General features: G+C 39.1%; 1 protein-coding gene across 1 annotated transcript; it reads left to right on the top strand.

The window, feature by feature from the left end:
• Positions 1-11938: 11938 nt before the first annotated feature.
• On the top strand, positions 11939-12949 carry LOC113413016 (A-kinase anchor protein 4-like). The gene has a single exon (XM_026669011.2). The coding sequence runs from the start codon at positions 11939-11941 to the stop codon at positions 12947-12949; it is 1011 nt and encodes a 336-aa protein (XP_026524796.2).
• Positions 12950-13155: the final 206 nt, after the last annotated feature.

Genomic DNA, 13155 nt, shown 5'->3' with positions numbered 1-13155 from the left:
AGGGAGGGGGAAAGGAGTTTGAAAGAGTAGTGCGGAAACTCGGAAATCGAAAGTGCATTCCATACATAGTTTTTCAGAGATAGTAACTAGGTGACTGAGGTTTCTGCTCCCGCAAAAATCTAACTGGAGAACATGATTGATGACTCTTGGTTATGGATGTGTCTCATTGGAGAATATGAATTATGATACACCAGGGGGTGGGGGAAAACCAGGGTCAAGGGTGACAATGAATTATGTGACTCAGAGTCGGCTACACCCAGGCAGCCGGAAATGTTAACTCCCAATAAATCCTTTGAAGTTTTGGAAGTTTTGCTCGAGACTCATGATTTAATTGGGGTAACTGCCGGAATCCTGACATCTGTTCCATTGCAATTACTACCTCTTTGTTTTTTTCTTTATTGACCAAGTATGATTGGACACGCAAGGAATTTGTCTTGGTGCAAATGCTTTCAGCGTACATAAAAGAAAAGATACATTCGTCAAGAATCATAAGGTACAACACTTAATGATAGTCATAGGGTACAATAAGCAATCAAATCATACTAGGAAACAGTCAATATAAATCGTAAGGATACAAGCGACAAAGTTACAGTCATACAGTCACAAGTGGGAGGGGATGGGCGATAAGGAGTGATGAGAAGATTAATAGTAATAGTAGTGCAGACTTTGTAAAGAGTTGGACAGTGTTGAGGGAATTATTTGTTTAGCAGAGTGAGGGAGTTCGGGAAAAAACTGTCCTTGTGTCTAGTTGTTCTGCTGTGCAGTGCTCTATAGCATCATTTTGAGGGTAGGAAATAGTTTATGTCCAAGATGTGAGGACTCTGTAAATATTTTCACAACCCTCTTTTTGACTCATGCAGTATACAGGCCCTCGATGGAATGCAGGTTGGTAGTAATTGTTTTAGAAGTTAGAAATATTTGCTGTTTCTATTATTGCCCAAAGCAGAAACCTTCTGCAAAAGGTATGCAAGAACTTTTATTATGATTTTTCCCACCCAATCTGGACCCATTGTTCTGCATCATGTATGCAGTGCTCATGTATGCATCATGTATGCAGTGCTCCCATATCTCAATGTTAGCTTAATCATGGATGTGAATAGATTAGTGTTTCTCACCTTGTGCCTTTGAAGATTTGTAGACTTAAATTCCCAGAATTTCCTAGACTTTGAGTGGCCAAAATTAAGAAACCCTGGAGTAGAGGATGGGTCAATATGATAAGTGACAAAATCAGCCAGCAAAAGGAGATGGCAGTTTTGAAGAAAAAAAATATGGAAGGAGACTGTTTTAATTATTTATTTTTCCTCACCTTTTATTTTTTTCTAGCTGCTTTTCTTTAGGATTGGATGAATGAATTGGATATTTGTAGGAGTGAAAATTGAGGGACATTTACTTTATTTTATTTTATTATTTTTTTATTTGATTTGTCAATTATTTACAAGATAATAAGTATAAGTGTATACATAGTTATGAATACATGAAATGGGTACATATAAGAAAAATAAAAGAAACAATAGGACAGGGATGGTAGGCACGTTGGTGCGCTTATGCACGCCCCCTAAAGACCTCTTAGGAAAGGGGTGAGGTCAATAGTAGACAGTCTAAGGTTAAAGTTTTTGGGGTTTGGGGAAGAAACTACAGAGTCAGGTAGAGTATTCCAGACATTGACCACTCTGTTGCTGAAGTCGTATTTCCTGCAATCAAGTTTGGTGCGGTTAACCTTGAGTTTGTATCTATTGTGTGCTCTTGTGTTGTTATGGTTGAAGCTGAAGTATTCATTGACAGGTAGGACATTGCAATGTATGATTTTATATACCATACTTAGATCAGTCCGAAGACGGCGTAATTCAAGGTTTTCTAGGTCTAGAATTTCAAGTCTGGTGGCATAAGGTATTCTACAACGAGTAGAGGAGTGGAGAACTCTTCTTGTGAAATATTTCTGGACTTTCTCAACTGTACTAATATCAGATACGTAATGTGGGTTCCAGACTGATGAGCTGTATTCGAGTATTGGTCTAGCAAATGTTTTGTATGCTCTAGTTAGTAGTGTGATATTACCAGAGAAAAAGCTACGTAGGATTAGGTTAACAACTCTTAATGCCTTTTTGGCTATGTAGTTGCAGTGGGCTCTAGCACTTAGATCATTAGAGATGAGTACTCCAAGGTCCTTTACAGAGCTTGGATCATCAACAAGATGAAGACTTTATTTGGTAGTACCCCTTTCAGCCTAACCCTTCTGATTGCTGGAGCTCTGGAGTGAGAGTGTGTGTATTTAGCCCCATGACTTGGGAGGCTGAGATTTGGAGTATGGGGAGCTGTGGGCAAGAACTGCTGTTGGAGATGGGAAGGTGAAGATATGAGAAGAACGTGAGGGGCAGACACTCACAAGGTGAATGGATATGTTGACACATCATTCCCATTTGCCAGACCCTCCTCTGCATTGAAACCCAGTGCTAGGTTACTGGATTCTTGATGTCCTAGCCTCTAATAGGCTATTAAATGGCAGACTGAGGTATAAATGAATACATCTTCCTCCGTGACTTGATTGTGCAGGAGTCGGCTGACATTGCCTGTATAATCGAGTCCAAGTGGGCCAGTGTGTGGAAATGTGCTGGCTTGGATTTGTGTTTGGCAACAATTGCAATATCAGGGTATGAGGGGAAGGGTGGCAGTTGTCATGTAGGAATGTGTGATGGTTTTTAGAGATTCTGCGCCACAGATAATGGAATGTGAGAACATATCTTGAACTTTCACTTAAATTTATTGCTGTTGTACTGACATACCAGCTGGGCAGTGAAATTCCTGTCTACTTGATTCTATTGCTGGGTTGGGAATGAAATTCCCAATTCTTGTGGCCTAGGAAGCATAGAATCTGGGCTATCTCCATTGAGTTCATGTGAGGACAACAACAAAGGATCTATCCCAAATTTATTGAGAATTACAAGTTGGAGGAAACAGATTATTCTGATATTTTTGTCAGTTAGGCATCAGGTTAGGCAAAGTGGTCATACTTGACACTGGTCATACTTGTTGATTACCTGTGGGAGTTATCATGATAGTGATACATCTGATCTGGCCTTCCTTGAACAGGCTTAACCCAATCCTGGCAAAACAAAATGGTTAACAGTACTTGGATCTTCTGGTTTTGGATATTTGTCATCCTTGCACCTGAATGGGATGGTGATTCCCCATTTGTGACTAATGTGTAATCTAAGGATCTTCCAAGACCAGTGATGTCTAACCTTTTCATCGTTGCATGCCAAAAGTGCAGGCATGCATGCGCATGCATGTCTGCACCCATAATACAGTGTACGCATGACCCCTGAATCTCTGCGCATGCAAGCATGACCCCCACACTCCCCCTGCCCTCTGTGTAGGTGCAAATGACCCCTCCCGCACTTCCTGCCCCTTGCGCATGCGCGCGCAACCCCCCCACTTCCCCCTGTGCATGCACATGTGTTGTGGCTCTGAGGTTTGAGCCTGCATTGTTAGAGGATGAAGACTCAGACAATGGGGAAGAGGAGGATTTGGAAATGCCTTCCTCCCCAGGACCTTCCTCTTCGGCAATGCCTTCCTCCCTGATTGTGCCTCAGGTGTCGGCAGATAACCGAGAGGGAAGACCTGAGGCTAATCAAGAAAAGGAGGAGGGCCTATCAGAGTCTCTGACTGAGAATCAAGCAGAGGAATGCTGGCTTGATGCGAGGCAGCGTCGCAGGCAAAAGTGTGAGCTGCAACGCAGGAGGAAGGGACGAATCAGAGACTGAGCTGAGGGACTGACACACCCCACAGGGAATAAAAGTGGGTGTGTTCGCTCTGAGACTTTCGTACGGGACAACGTGTGACTTATTCAGAGGAGCTCCGGAGTATTCTGTGTTGTGACAGCTTGTGTGATTTATATTCCTGCTTTCTTGTCGGACTTGGCAGACAGCGTGTGTGAGACTGCCAAGAACTTTATCGGCTCAAGGAATTAACTCTATAATTACTGGATTTGCTTGCTTGTTTGTATTCAGTTGGAATTTGGACTTCTCACCTCCTTTGTAAAGGTGAGACATAACACACATGCATCTCCCACATGCACCCCTTTCCCTGCACATGCGTGGCAGATATCAGACAATCAGCTGGCTAGTGGGAGGCGTGCATGCATGCATAGTGGAATTGAACTGGGCTTCCGGCACGCATGCCATAGGTTTGCCATCACGGGTCTTAGACCCTTGAATCCTAGTCAAGGAAGAGCGGTAGTTCTGGCTAGAATAGCCTTTGTACAAATCCTATAGGTGTACCAGTTGTGCCCATTCCTAGAGCAAAAGATAGTCCATACATTCAGTCACTCATGTCTTATATCTTGCAAGTGAATTATTGTGATACACTTTGCATGGGGTTGCCACGGAAAACCATTCAAAATCACATATGGTTCAGAATGCAGTGGCATAAGCAAGGATAGACAAAGGCACAAAGCGCGTGGTCACCGAACCAGTTATTACACCGGTTGAATCCCACCCCTGAGGTAAACTCTTCTTCATCATATCTGAAATATTTTTCATGGTATTTCGGTTGCCACAAGGATAGCAATACAGCTCTTGTCTCTTCTAAGGTGCCTTGTTGACCTGAAGTGAAACAGATAAATCCCTTGATTCTGGAAAAGAAAGAACTTTTAGTTATGTTTAAATATCAAGCAATATGTGGCATGAACCTTATTTAAGCATCAAGGATTAAGAGTTTTGAAGTATGATTCATGATTAGAAACCACCTTTAATGCCAGAGGCCATGCCAAGAATGTTAGAGTAGGGTTGTTATCTCTGTCATTAAGAAGTCCAAGAAAGTGTTGCATGACGAAAGCATGAATCTCTCTTATGAAGAATAAGAAAGGAAGGAACCCAAACAAAGAAGAATTTGTCACACAACGAAACACAAATGTTCAAATGATGTTTTGAATTCGTTTGCAGAAGTGCATGGGCCTTCTATGAAAAGTAAATATGCACGGGTTGGGCTTTGTGGGTTAATTTTCTTAGTATTAGCCACAGAGGGCAGAAACAAGATGTAGCATGCCTTTAGCAGTAATATTTAGGTATGCTTGAGGACAAAACACCTTTGAGGCAACCTTCGTTTGAAGAATGGTGCCATGCAAACTTGCCTCAATATGCTGAGGGAAACAATGGTTTCTGAATAAAGCTTGTTTGTTTCTTCCATGCATTTTTACAGTTAGTAAGACAGTGGTAATTATAGGAGGGAGAGCGTGAGAAAGAGCTGAAGTGCAATGTTTCAGAAGTGAAAAGTTGCAAAAACCGTATGGAATTTACAGAAGGCATATTCCAATTCAGTCCAATACAATACTGCAACTCAGTGAGAAAGGATACAGCCAACTCCCTACTTTTAGAGTTCTTGTAAACAGCAAATAGCACACAAAAAAATTTGGATAAAGAGTACTGAATCTTTGGGACTGATCCAGCAGGGTTGCTCTTGTTTGTTAACAGCTCAGAGCTTCCATACATTTATCTGAAAGTAACTCCCACTTATTTCAGTTGAACAAACTGCCTATTTAGCTGAGTTTCAGCGCAACAGTTTCAAATAAGTTCCACTTGTGCTTCAGGAAACGGCAGATTCAGAGCTTCTTTGAAAATTTCATGCAGTATAAAACGCAAATACTTTGCAAAGTCTCATGGACTCTTATGGCTTTACATATCAGGATCCAAAGAACCACAATATGCCTGGGTCTATCAAATCAACCCCATGTTGGAGAGGGAGATTTATTAAGTGCTGCTTTCCCAATCTTTCTGATGCAGTGCAAGTATGTGACGCAACATTATCTAGTTAGGCAACCATGCATGCAGACGTCCAATAGGTCCAACATCATCTACAGTCACATCTAGAGATATACATGTAGAAGTCAGCATGTTCAACTCAAAGATTTCAGTATTAAACACCGATTATTTTAAGTACAAATGATTCCTCTGGTTTTGACAGAGGTTTTAAGAGAGCATCTATTAATGTGGTTAAATATGAACTGTTGCTGCTTTCACACTTGAGTCACAAATAGTTAAATGCTAGTAAGCTATATGGTGTTTGTTATGAAACACACCCACACATACACACACACACTTATGACCAATACAGGTGAAACTCAAAAAATTAGAATATCGTGCAAAAGTTCATTTATTTCAGTAATGCAACTTAAAAGGTGAACCTAATATACGAGATAGACTCATTCCATGCAAAGCAAGATGGTTCAAGCCGTGATGTGTCATAATTGAGATGATTATGGCTTACAGCTCATGAAAACTCCAAAAATGCCCTCCAGGAGGCTTGCCTGAGGCCCAGAAGGCCCAAAAAGTGGGGCGGAAGGGTGGCTGCAAAAAGGAAAAAAAAAAAAAGGAAAAAAGCCATGCCCACCTAGTCACATGGCTATGCCCCCTAGCTAAGACCACAGAACTGGTAGTAAATTTTTTTGAATCCTACCACTGTATCTATCCCACATTTTATTAATTTACCAAGAAGTAGGTGCTGGTCTACTGTGTCGAATGCTTTGATAAAGTCTATGTATACTATGGCCGCAGCATTTTGCTGGCCTACTAATCTGGACCCTTTGTCAAAGAATGAGATAAGTTTGGTTTGACGTGATCTGTTTTTAACAAAGCCATGGTGGCTACTAGTTATAGCTTTATTTGTTTCTAGATGTTCACAGATCTGTGTTGTTTTTTTTGAGCTAAAAAAATAATTTTTTTAGATTGTGATATGTGACCCCAAATCTCACTCCCTAATCACAGTCATTTGTTCAAACAATAAGGAGCTAAAGAGTTGAAGGCTTTCAGGGTAATTCCCCTGAAGATTATGTTTTGAAATCTCCAGTTTGGTTGCTGTCCACCAAGCATCATGTATTTCCTCCTTTGAGGCCTAGGGATTCTTTGTCTTCAATTGCTGATTGACATATATGTGTATAAAAATTAAGCTGCTAAACTTCTTGCATATTTGCAACATTTACAAAACTTCACCAGTTGGACCTTACATATTTGTTATCAGCACAATAACAATGCCAGAAAAGAATACTATTTCCACAATCCCATTGCAGAGGTCTTCCATTTCAAGTTCAACCATCAAGAACTTTCCTGGCTGTTTTGCTTACAATTTGTTCTACCGATTGAGCTACTTGGTTCAACCAGATGCAGACACTGGTGGTTTCCCAGCAATGCAATTCTCCAAGATATTCTTCCAGCTTTCTTCTAGAGCCTTTCCCCCACCTCCCTCTGCTCTTGTAGTACACAGGGTCAAGTCTTTGATGTTTCTTAGTCTTCGTCATGCACTCAGCACGATTAAGTCCTGCCCTTGTTTCCGGGCCTGTACAAAAGTCCTCCTTATTGCTTTTCCCTCAACTGCCCTGAATGAATGGATCGCTTCCAGAATTTGTCTTTCTCCATTAGTAATATGAATGATTTGCTGCTTCCTGTGTTAAAAAAATTAACCCACCCCCCAAACAATGTAGACAAAGCAAAAATTAAGCTGCTACTTCCGGCAAGTCCATTGTCTTCTGGATCCCGTGTGCAGCTGCAGATTGTATGGACATTCATTTATGAAGCATGCAAGAAATCAAGAACTAAAACAGATGCCTGATATTATCAAAGTGCAGTATTTTTGTCATAACAATAATGGAGATAGCTTTTGGAATCTCTGTATATATTTTAGGCAATTTGTTTTGAGTCAAAAAACATAATCTCTTATACAATATAAGGACTTTATTCCCATGCAAAATATCATGGATCCAGTTTTCACTGAAATAAAAGCTGACTTCTTGTGGTATAAGGTACAGGTTTTAAAACTATTAGAGGAAATGAGCTGTAATAAATTCTGCAAAAAAATCACAAACGTTTACTTGTATTTTAAATTGTATCTTAAAATATACAAAATGCTGTAAATGGCTAAATACAGTATTTGATCTTCAACAGCTACTCAGAAAATGCAAGGCAATGTTAAAATGGATCCCTTTGTCATGAATTCACTAAGTTTCTAGTTTGCTTAGTTATTGATTCTCTTAATATAAATCTCATGCATGTAAAGCTTCTATTCAAATGCATATTCTGGGAAGGTTAGATTATCTGGAATGTGGAAGAACTCTTGTAGATGTTGGTGCTGAAATCAAGGTGAAATGAAGGCACTGTCAACTGCCTTCATAGAATGAAATCAATAGTAAATGTTTATGAGACAACGACAACAAGGCCTTTGTTGTGTTTCACACACCTGTTATGAAATCATTCCTATATTCTAAAAGCACACATGATATGATCTTCAGCAAGGTCAAAATTCTAGTGTGATTGGGCTGCATGGCTTTTATCCACATCTGTTTTCCTGCAAGGAGAATAGCAGCAATGATATCCAGAGAGGGAGGATCAAAATCAACAAAATGATGGCTGGATGGAAACCACACCTCTTTTTGAAAGTGTTCCTTCAACATGGGCAGAGCTTGTGACTCAATGGTGTTCCTTCCTCTATCTTGCTGATTTTGTTCAACCACACTAGCAAAGGAAGGTTTTTAGTCAAAGAAATAATGGATCTGTGCCCATTGTGCACATCTTCCATTTCAGATTGCAACCTCTGTACAATGCACTTTACTATACATTATTTTCAAAAAGACATGAGCTTTCTGGACCAAAACTTTCCTGTCCAATAGAAGTGATTGCTGCAATTAGGTTTACAACTGTTTCCTAATAATTGCATATAGGTTACATTATCAGAAACATGCTCTTTGTCCTGGGAAAGTTTTTCCCAAAGTATTCTGATTGTATTATAAATTATTACTAGCTACCAATAAAGAAATATTTTGGAACATGGAAAATTACTAAGAAGTCATGTTGCTTTAAAAATAGAATTTTAACTTTGGACTCTCATTTGGAGTCACAAAGCCTATGATGTAGGATAACAATAAGGAATGCACTTTTTTTGTGTGCATGAGACTTTTCTGAGAAGTAAGAACTAGTTTTATATTCTAAATATAAGAAATATCTGAAGCAAGCCAGAAGATCATGTAAACATACATTCTTGTTTATTCAACCGGTGTTCTGTTAGCTTTCTGTTCTCTTAACAATAGCAAATCTTGACAAAGCTAACCATCAGAAGATGATTTCGGCAGCAGTTGGGTCACAATTCAGCTTTAAATAAAGTGTATTGTTTCAGCTGCCAAAACATATGGAGACTTTCAAATTGCTTTATCTACTGTATCTCTTATACTATTGTAGGTATAGAATCAGCATGAAACTTTGACATGTGACTTCTGCACTGAGAGTTCAATGCTGACAGATTGACACAGAAGCATAACATGGGTTGACTGAAACATTTTGATGTTCTACCATGAAGACAAATGTATAAGGCCTGGTTAGTAGATACATTGCAAGGTAGGATAAATGAGATCCCAAATAATGTTTAATACTCTTCTGGGATCAAATGGAAAATTAATAATCCAGATAAAAGGCCAAGAGGCTGGGATGGAAGATGAGGATGGAACACATATACTTCATTTTGTTCATGACAGCATATATTAACGTCTTTCAGTGAAAGCCATAGGGATATATTTTGACCATTTTTCTTCTTTATATTGAATAAATATAACCGGGTAATTCAAACTTATTATAAGATCTTGAATGAACAAGTATAAAACATGTGAAAAGATTATTCTTCTCTTCATCTGTTTAATTATATTAATACTAATAGATATTCTAAATAGAATTAAGTTTGAATATGTTCTTTAACTTAATATTACATTGCTAAGAACTGTTTACATTTGTATCTCCATTAGAGTTCTTTGCAGATTAAATATCAAACACAGCTTTAGGACAGTGATAATTATAACAGTTTGAAAAACACCATTACTCAGGTAAATAGGGCTGAAAAGTGCTTTAGTCCACTTAGTATTTTCTGGCCAATAAGATCCACTATCTGTCCCTGCACTTTATGCCCATATTTTTTTCAGTTTGCAAATCGTACAGTTAGTGGTTGCTCCTCTCATAGAATCATACAGGAACCTCTAAATTTTGCATTCAAATTTTGTTATTTGTCCAGCCTGGGGTCACTATCCTTAATGATAGGCATGGCCCCTTTGGTTGCCACTTCTTTCAGCAAACTCTACATAAAAATAAATTCCCATGAGAACACAGAAATACCATCTGTGCTGCAGGCTGCTCTGCTGCTGGTGGTTGAAGTAAATTCTGTTCCATCTGTTGCCTTCATTGCGTGGTAGCATTTTGCTACACATTATTTACAAATTATTTGTAAATTCACATGTTGGTTTTGCAAAAAAGCTGCACCAAGGTATTCTATAGATGGTGGAGAACCCTCAGGTAGAAGATCTTCTTCACTAAAAAAATGAGATCTTCAGCTTCTCTTTAAAAGAGAGAGAGAGACTTGTTGTCAGCCCCACTGTGTAAACCTGACCAGAAAATCAGTTGCACAGGAAAACTTGAACAATACATTGGGGTAGAGTATAACAACTGAACTTCACAAGTCTAATTATACTTTTGCTTCCTCACTATTATATATCAGCGAATCAGGGAAATGAGCCACTTCTGAATGTTATATTGCTTCTCAAGACTTCAAGGATATTTCAGCCCTATTTACCTGAGTAATGGTGTTTATATATTTCTTGCAAGACCATCTCCCTTACTTTCTAAAACACAGTTACGGAAAAGGCTCACGTTCTAGTTCTTGCCAAATAACACTTGGATCTGAAGTTAGCCCACCATATCCAATCTAATGGAAATGGGTAGATATTCTCAGAGAGAGGTGGTCCCTCAAATAATCTGACCCTTACCATATAGAGTTTTAATGGGGATAACCAATATCTTGAACTGCATCTGGAAAGAAAGTGGAATTCAATGCTAACACAGCAGTGATTGATATGAAATGCAAGATCCCCCAAATTATGCGTACCACTGAATTCTGGACCAATTGAAGTTTCTGGGTGATTTATATGTTCAGTTTTGTATGAATCCAGCTAGCTACTGTGAATTGTAAACCACAGATTATGACTTGGTATTATGTGTGATTATGTTTTTTTTTTTTTTAACAAATCACATTGAATATGATATAAAAGGTATCTTTTAAACCATTTTTGGTCTGTGTACTTTTGCTTCTATATTGAATATGTATATTTAGAGGGCTGTTCTTGAGAGCATACAGATGATATATTTATTTCATAGAGCATCTACAAAACAGTACAAAACAAGACACAAATTTGATCTAACCGGGACCACAGTTGTAACTAGGAGAAATGAAGGAGAGAAAAGATCATTCCTCAAAAGCTGGTTTTACACCAATAAGTCAATAAACAAACATATTGACATTGATCCAGTCTACCAATCACTGAGAACGAAAGAACTGCATCAACCACAATCCCAAAGATAGCATTTAAAAAACAACAACAGACACCCCACTACGCAACAACAAAATCCACAGTATGAAGCTACTACTCCGATTAATGCCAGCTGGAATGACAAAGAATATAAAGGTTATAGTCCAACATCTAATGGCCATCATTTATTTGTACCTATTGCAGGATGATATCTGAAACTTTATTAACAAGAGTATGATGGGATGGAAGCTCCAAATCATGACAGAAAGTTTATATTTAGATCCTTGGAGTAGTAGCTTCATATGCTTAATGTAATGATTTTCCATGTTTCAACTATCATGAAAATAATAGACATTCATTAACAACATTAAGTACTAATTATGGAGTAAGAAATGTTATTTTTAAAAATAAATCATTTATGGGAGCATTGTCATCAGGCCTGAGCTACTGGATAATACACTGGTGCTTTGTGATGTCACTGCTACCATAGAAACGATTAGTCTACACTGGGCATATCCTAGATATGAGCAGGAGAGCTTAGAAAGCTAAGAGAAGAGACAACATCTTGAGTCTGGCAGGGTCACCAGAAAAGCTCAGCTTCAAAACAGCAAAATGTATACCCGTAATAATGGACAGGAAAAGAGAAATCGACAAGCGGAGCCTTCTCCTTGTGGAAGCAAAAGTTTAGAACAAATCATTTCAATGGATGACTGTGCCAAACTTATTATTGACAGTGCATTAATGAAGATTCAGCAGCAGCTAATGAAAAAAGCAAAGCAAGGTGGACCTTGTATGTCAAATAATCCTTCACTTGGCTACAAACGTCAGGATTCCAGTTACGAGAGGGCAGGGATGACCATGGGTGTCCCTACCCCTAACTTTAGCCCTTCAAAACGAGGAGCGGGGTGGCAGGAAAGTCAGTACCAAGAATCAAGAAAAGAAGATATTTCAAGCATCCTCACATCAACCATCCAGAAGGTCATGCGTGAAGCTGTTTCTAATGTAGACAGCAATAGCAACAACATGAATAGGAGCCTTCGGCAAGTCCCTCCTCCTGAAAGCAAGCCTCAGAGAATAAAGGCTACCTCAAAACTACCCAGTGGACCACTGGATATGTATGGCAACATGGACCGTATGAATATGCTAGATATTGACCAGCTGGTGAAATCTATGACTAAACTGTGCCTTTTGGAGCCCGGAAGCAATAGTTCAAATTTAGGCAGCGGAGACACATCACATAAACAATATAATGGTTCGTCTCAAACTTTAGGAGGACCAAGAACAGCTGCTTTGGTCAGATCTAATATGAGACAAGGTGGCTCAAACGGAGTTATAGTAACTAATCAGAACGGTGAAAACGGTTCTTTGAACAAAGAACTCCAAGCTGTCCTCCAGTGGATGGTCGCTTCTCATTTCAATGTGCCCAACCTGACATTCTTAAATGACAGAGAAGGAGAACTGGCTGATCTTCCACAGCTGGCTCAGAAGGCAACCCAAAAGGGCTACAGTGTGGGAGAAATTCTTCAGAAAGTGATGAGGTACCTTGAAAGAACAGAGATGGAAGAAGCAATGGGGAAAAGGTCTCAGTGTGGACTGATCCGCTGGCTACATGCCAACTTGTAAAAGCCAATAATTCCCTCTCACAGTGATGCAACACCATACAGGCACCTTCAACCGCATTTACCTGGTGGATCTGATAACTACAGTATGGCTGCCAGCAAACAGCATATTGAGTTCAACAGTTCAGTTCACAAGGCAGCTCAGCAAGATCACCAATAAAAAAAAACATTTTTTTAAAATGTGAATTTAGAGAAAGAGTCTTATTTTAT

The sequence above is a fragment of the Notechis scutatus genome, chromosome 6, assembly GCF_049901735.1.
Source record: "Notechis scutatus isolate UNSWTSFEM ecotype Mainland chromosome 6, rNotScu1.2, whole genome shotgun sequence".
Lineage (NCBI taxonomy): Eukaryota > Metazoa > Chordata > Lepidosauria > Squamata > Elapidae > Notechis > Notechis scutatus.
Note: the sequence above shows the minus strand (reverse complement) of the source record. Positions and strands in the feature narration are given on the sequence as shown.

What these genes read in the sequence shown, in the direction of transcription:
- LOC113413016 (XM_026669011.2), top strand. Translation starts at nt 11,939, where the DNA reads ATGTATACCCGTAATAATGGACAGGAAAAGAGAAATCGACAAGCGGAG.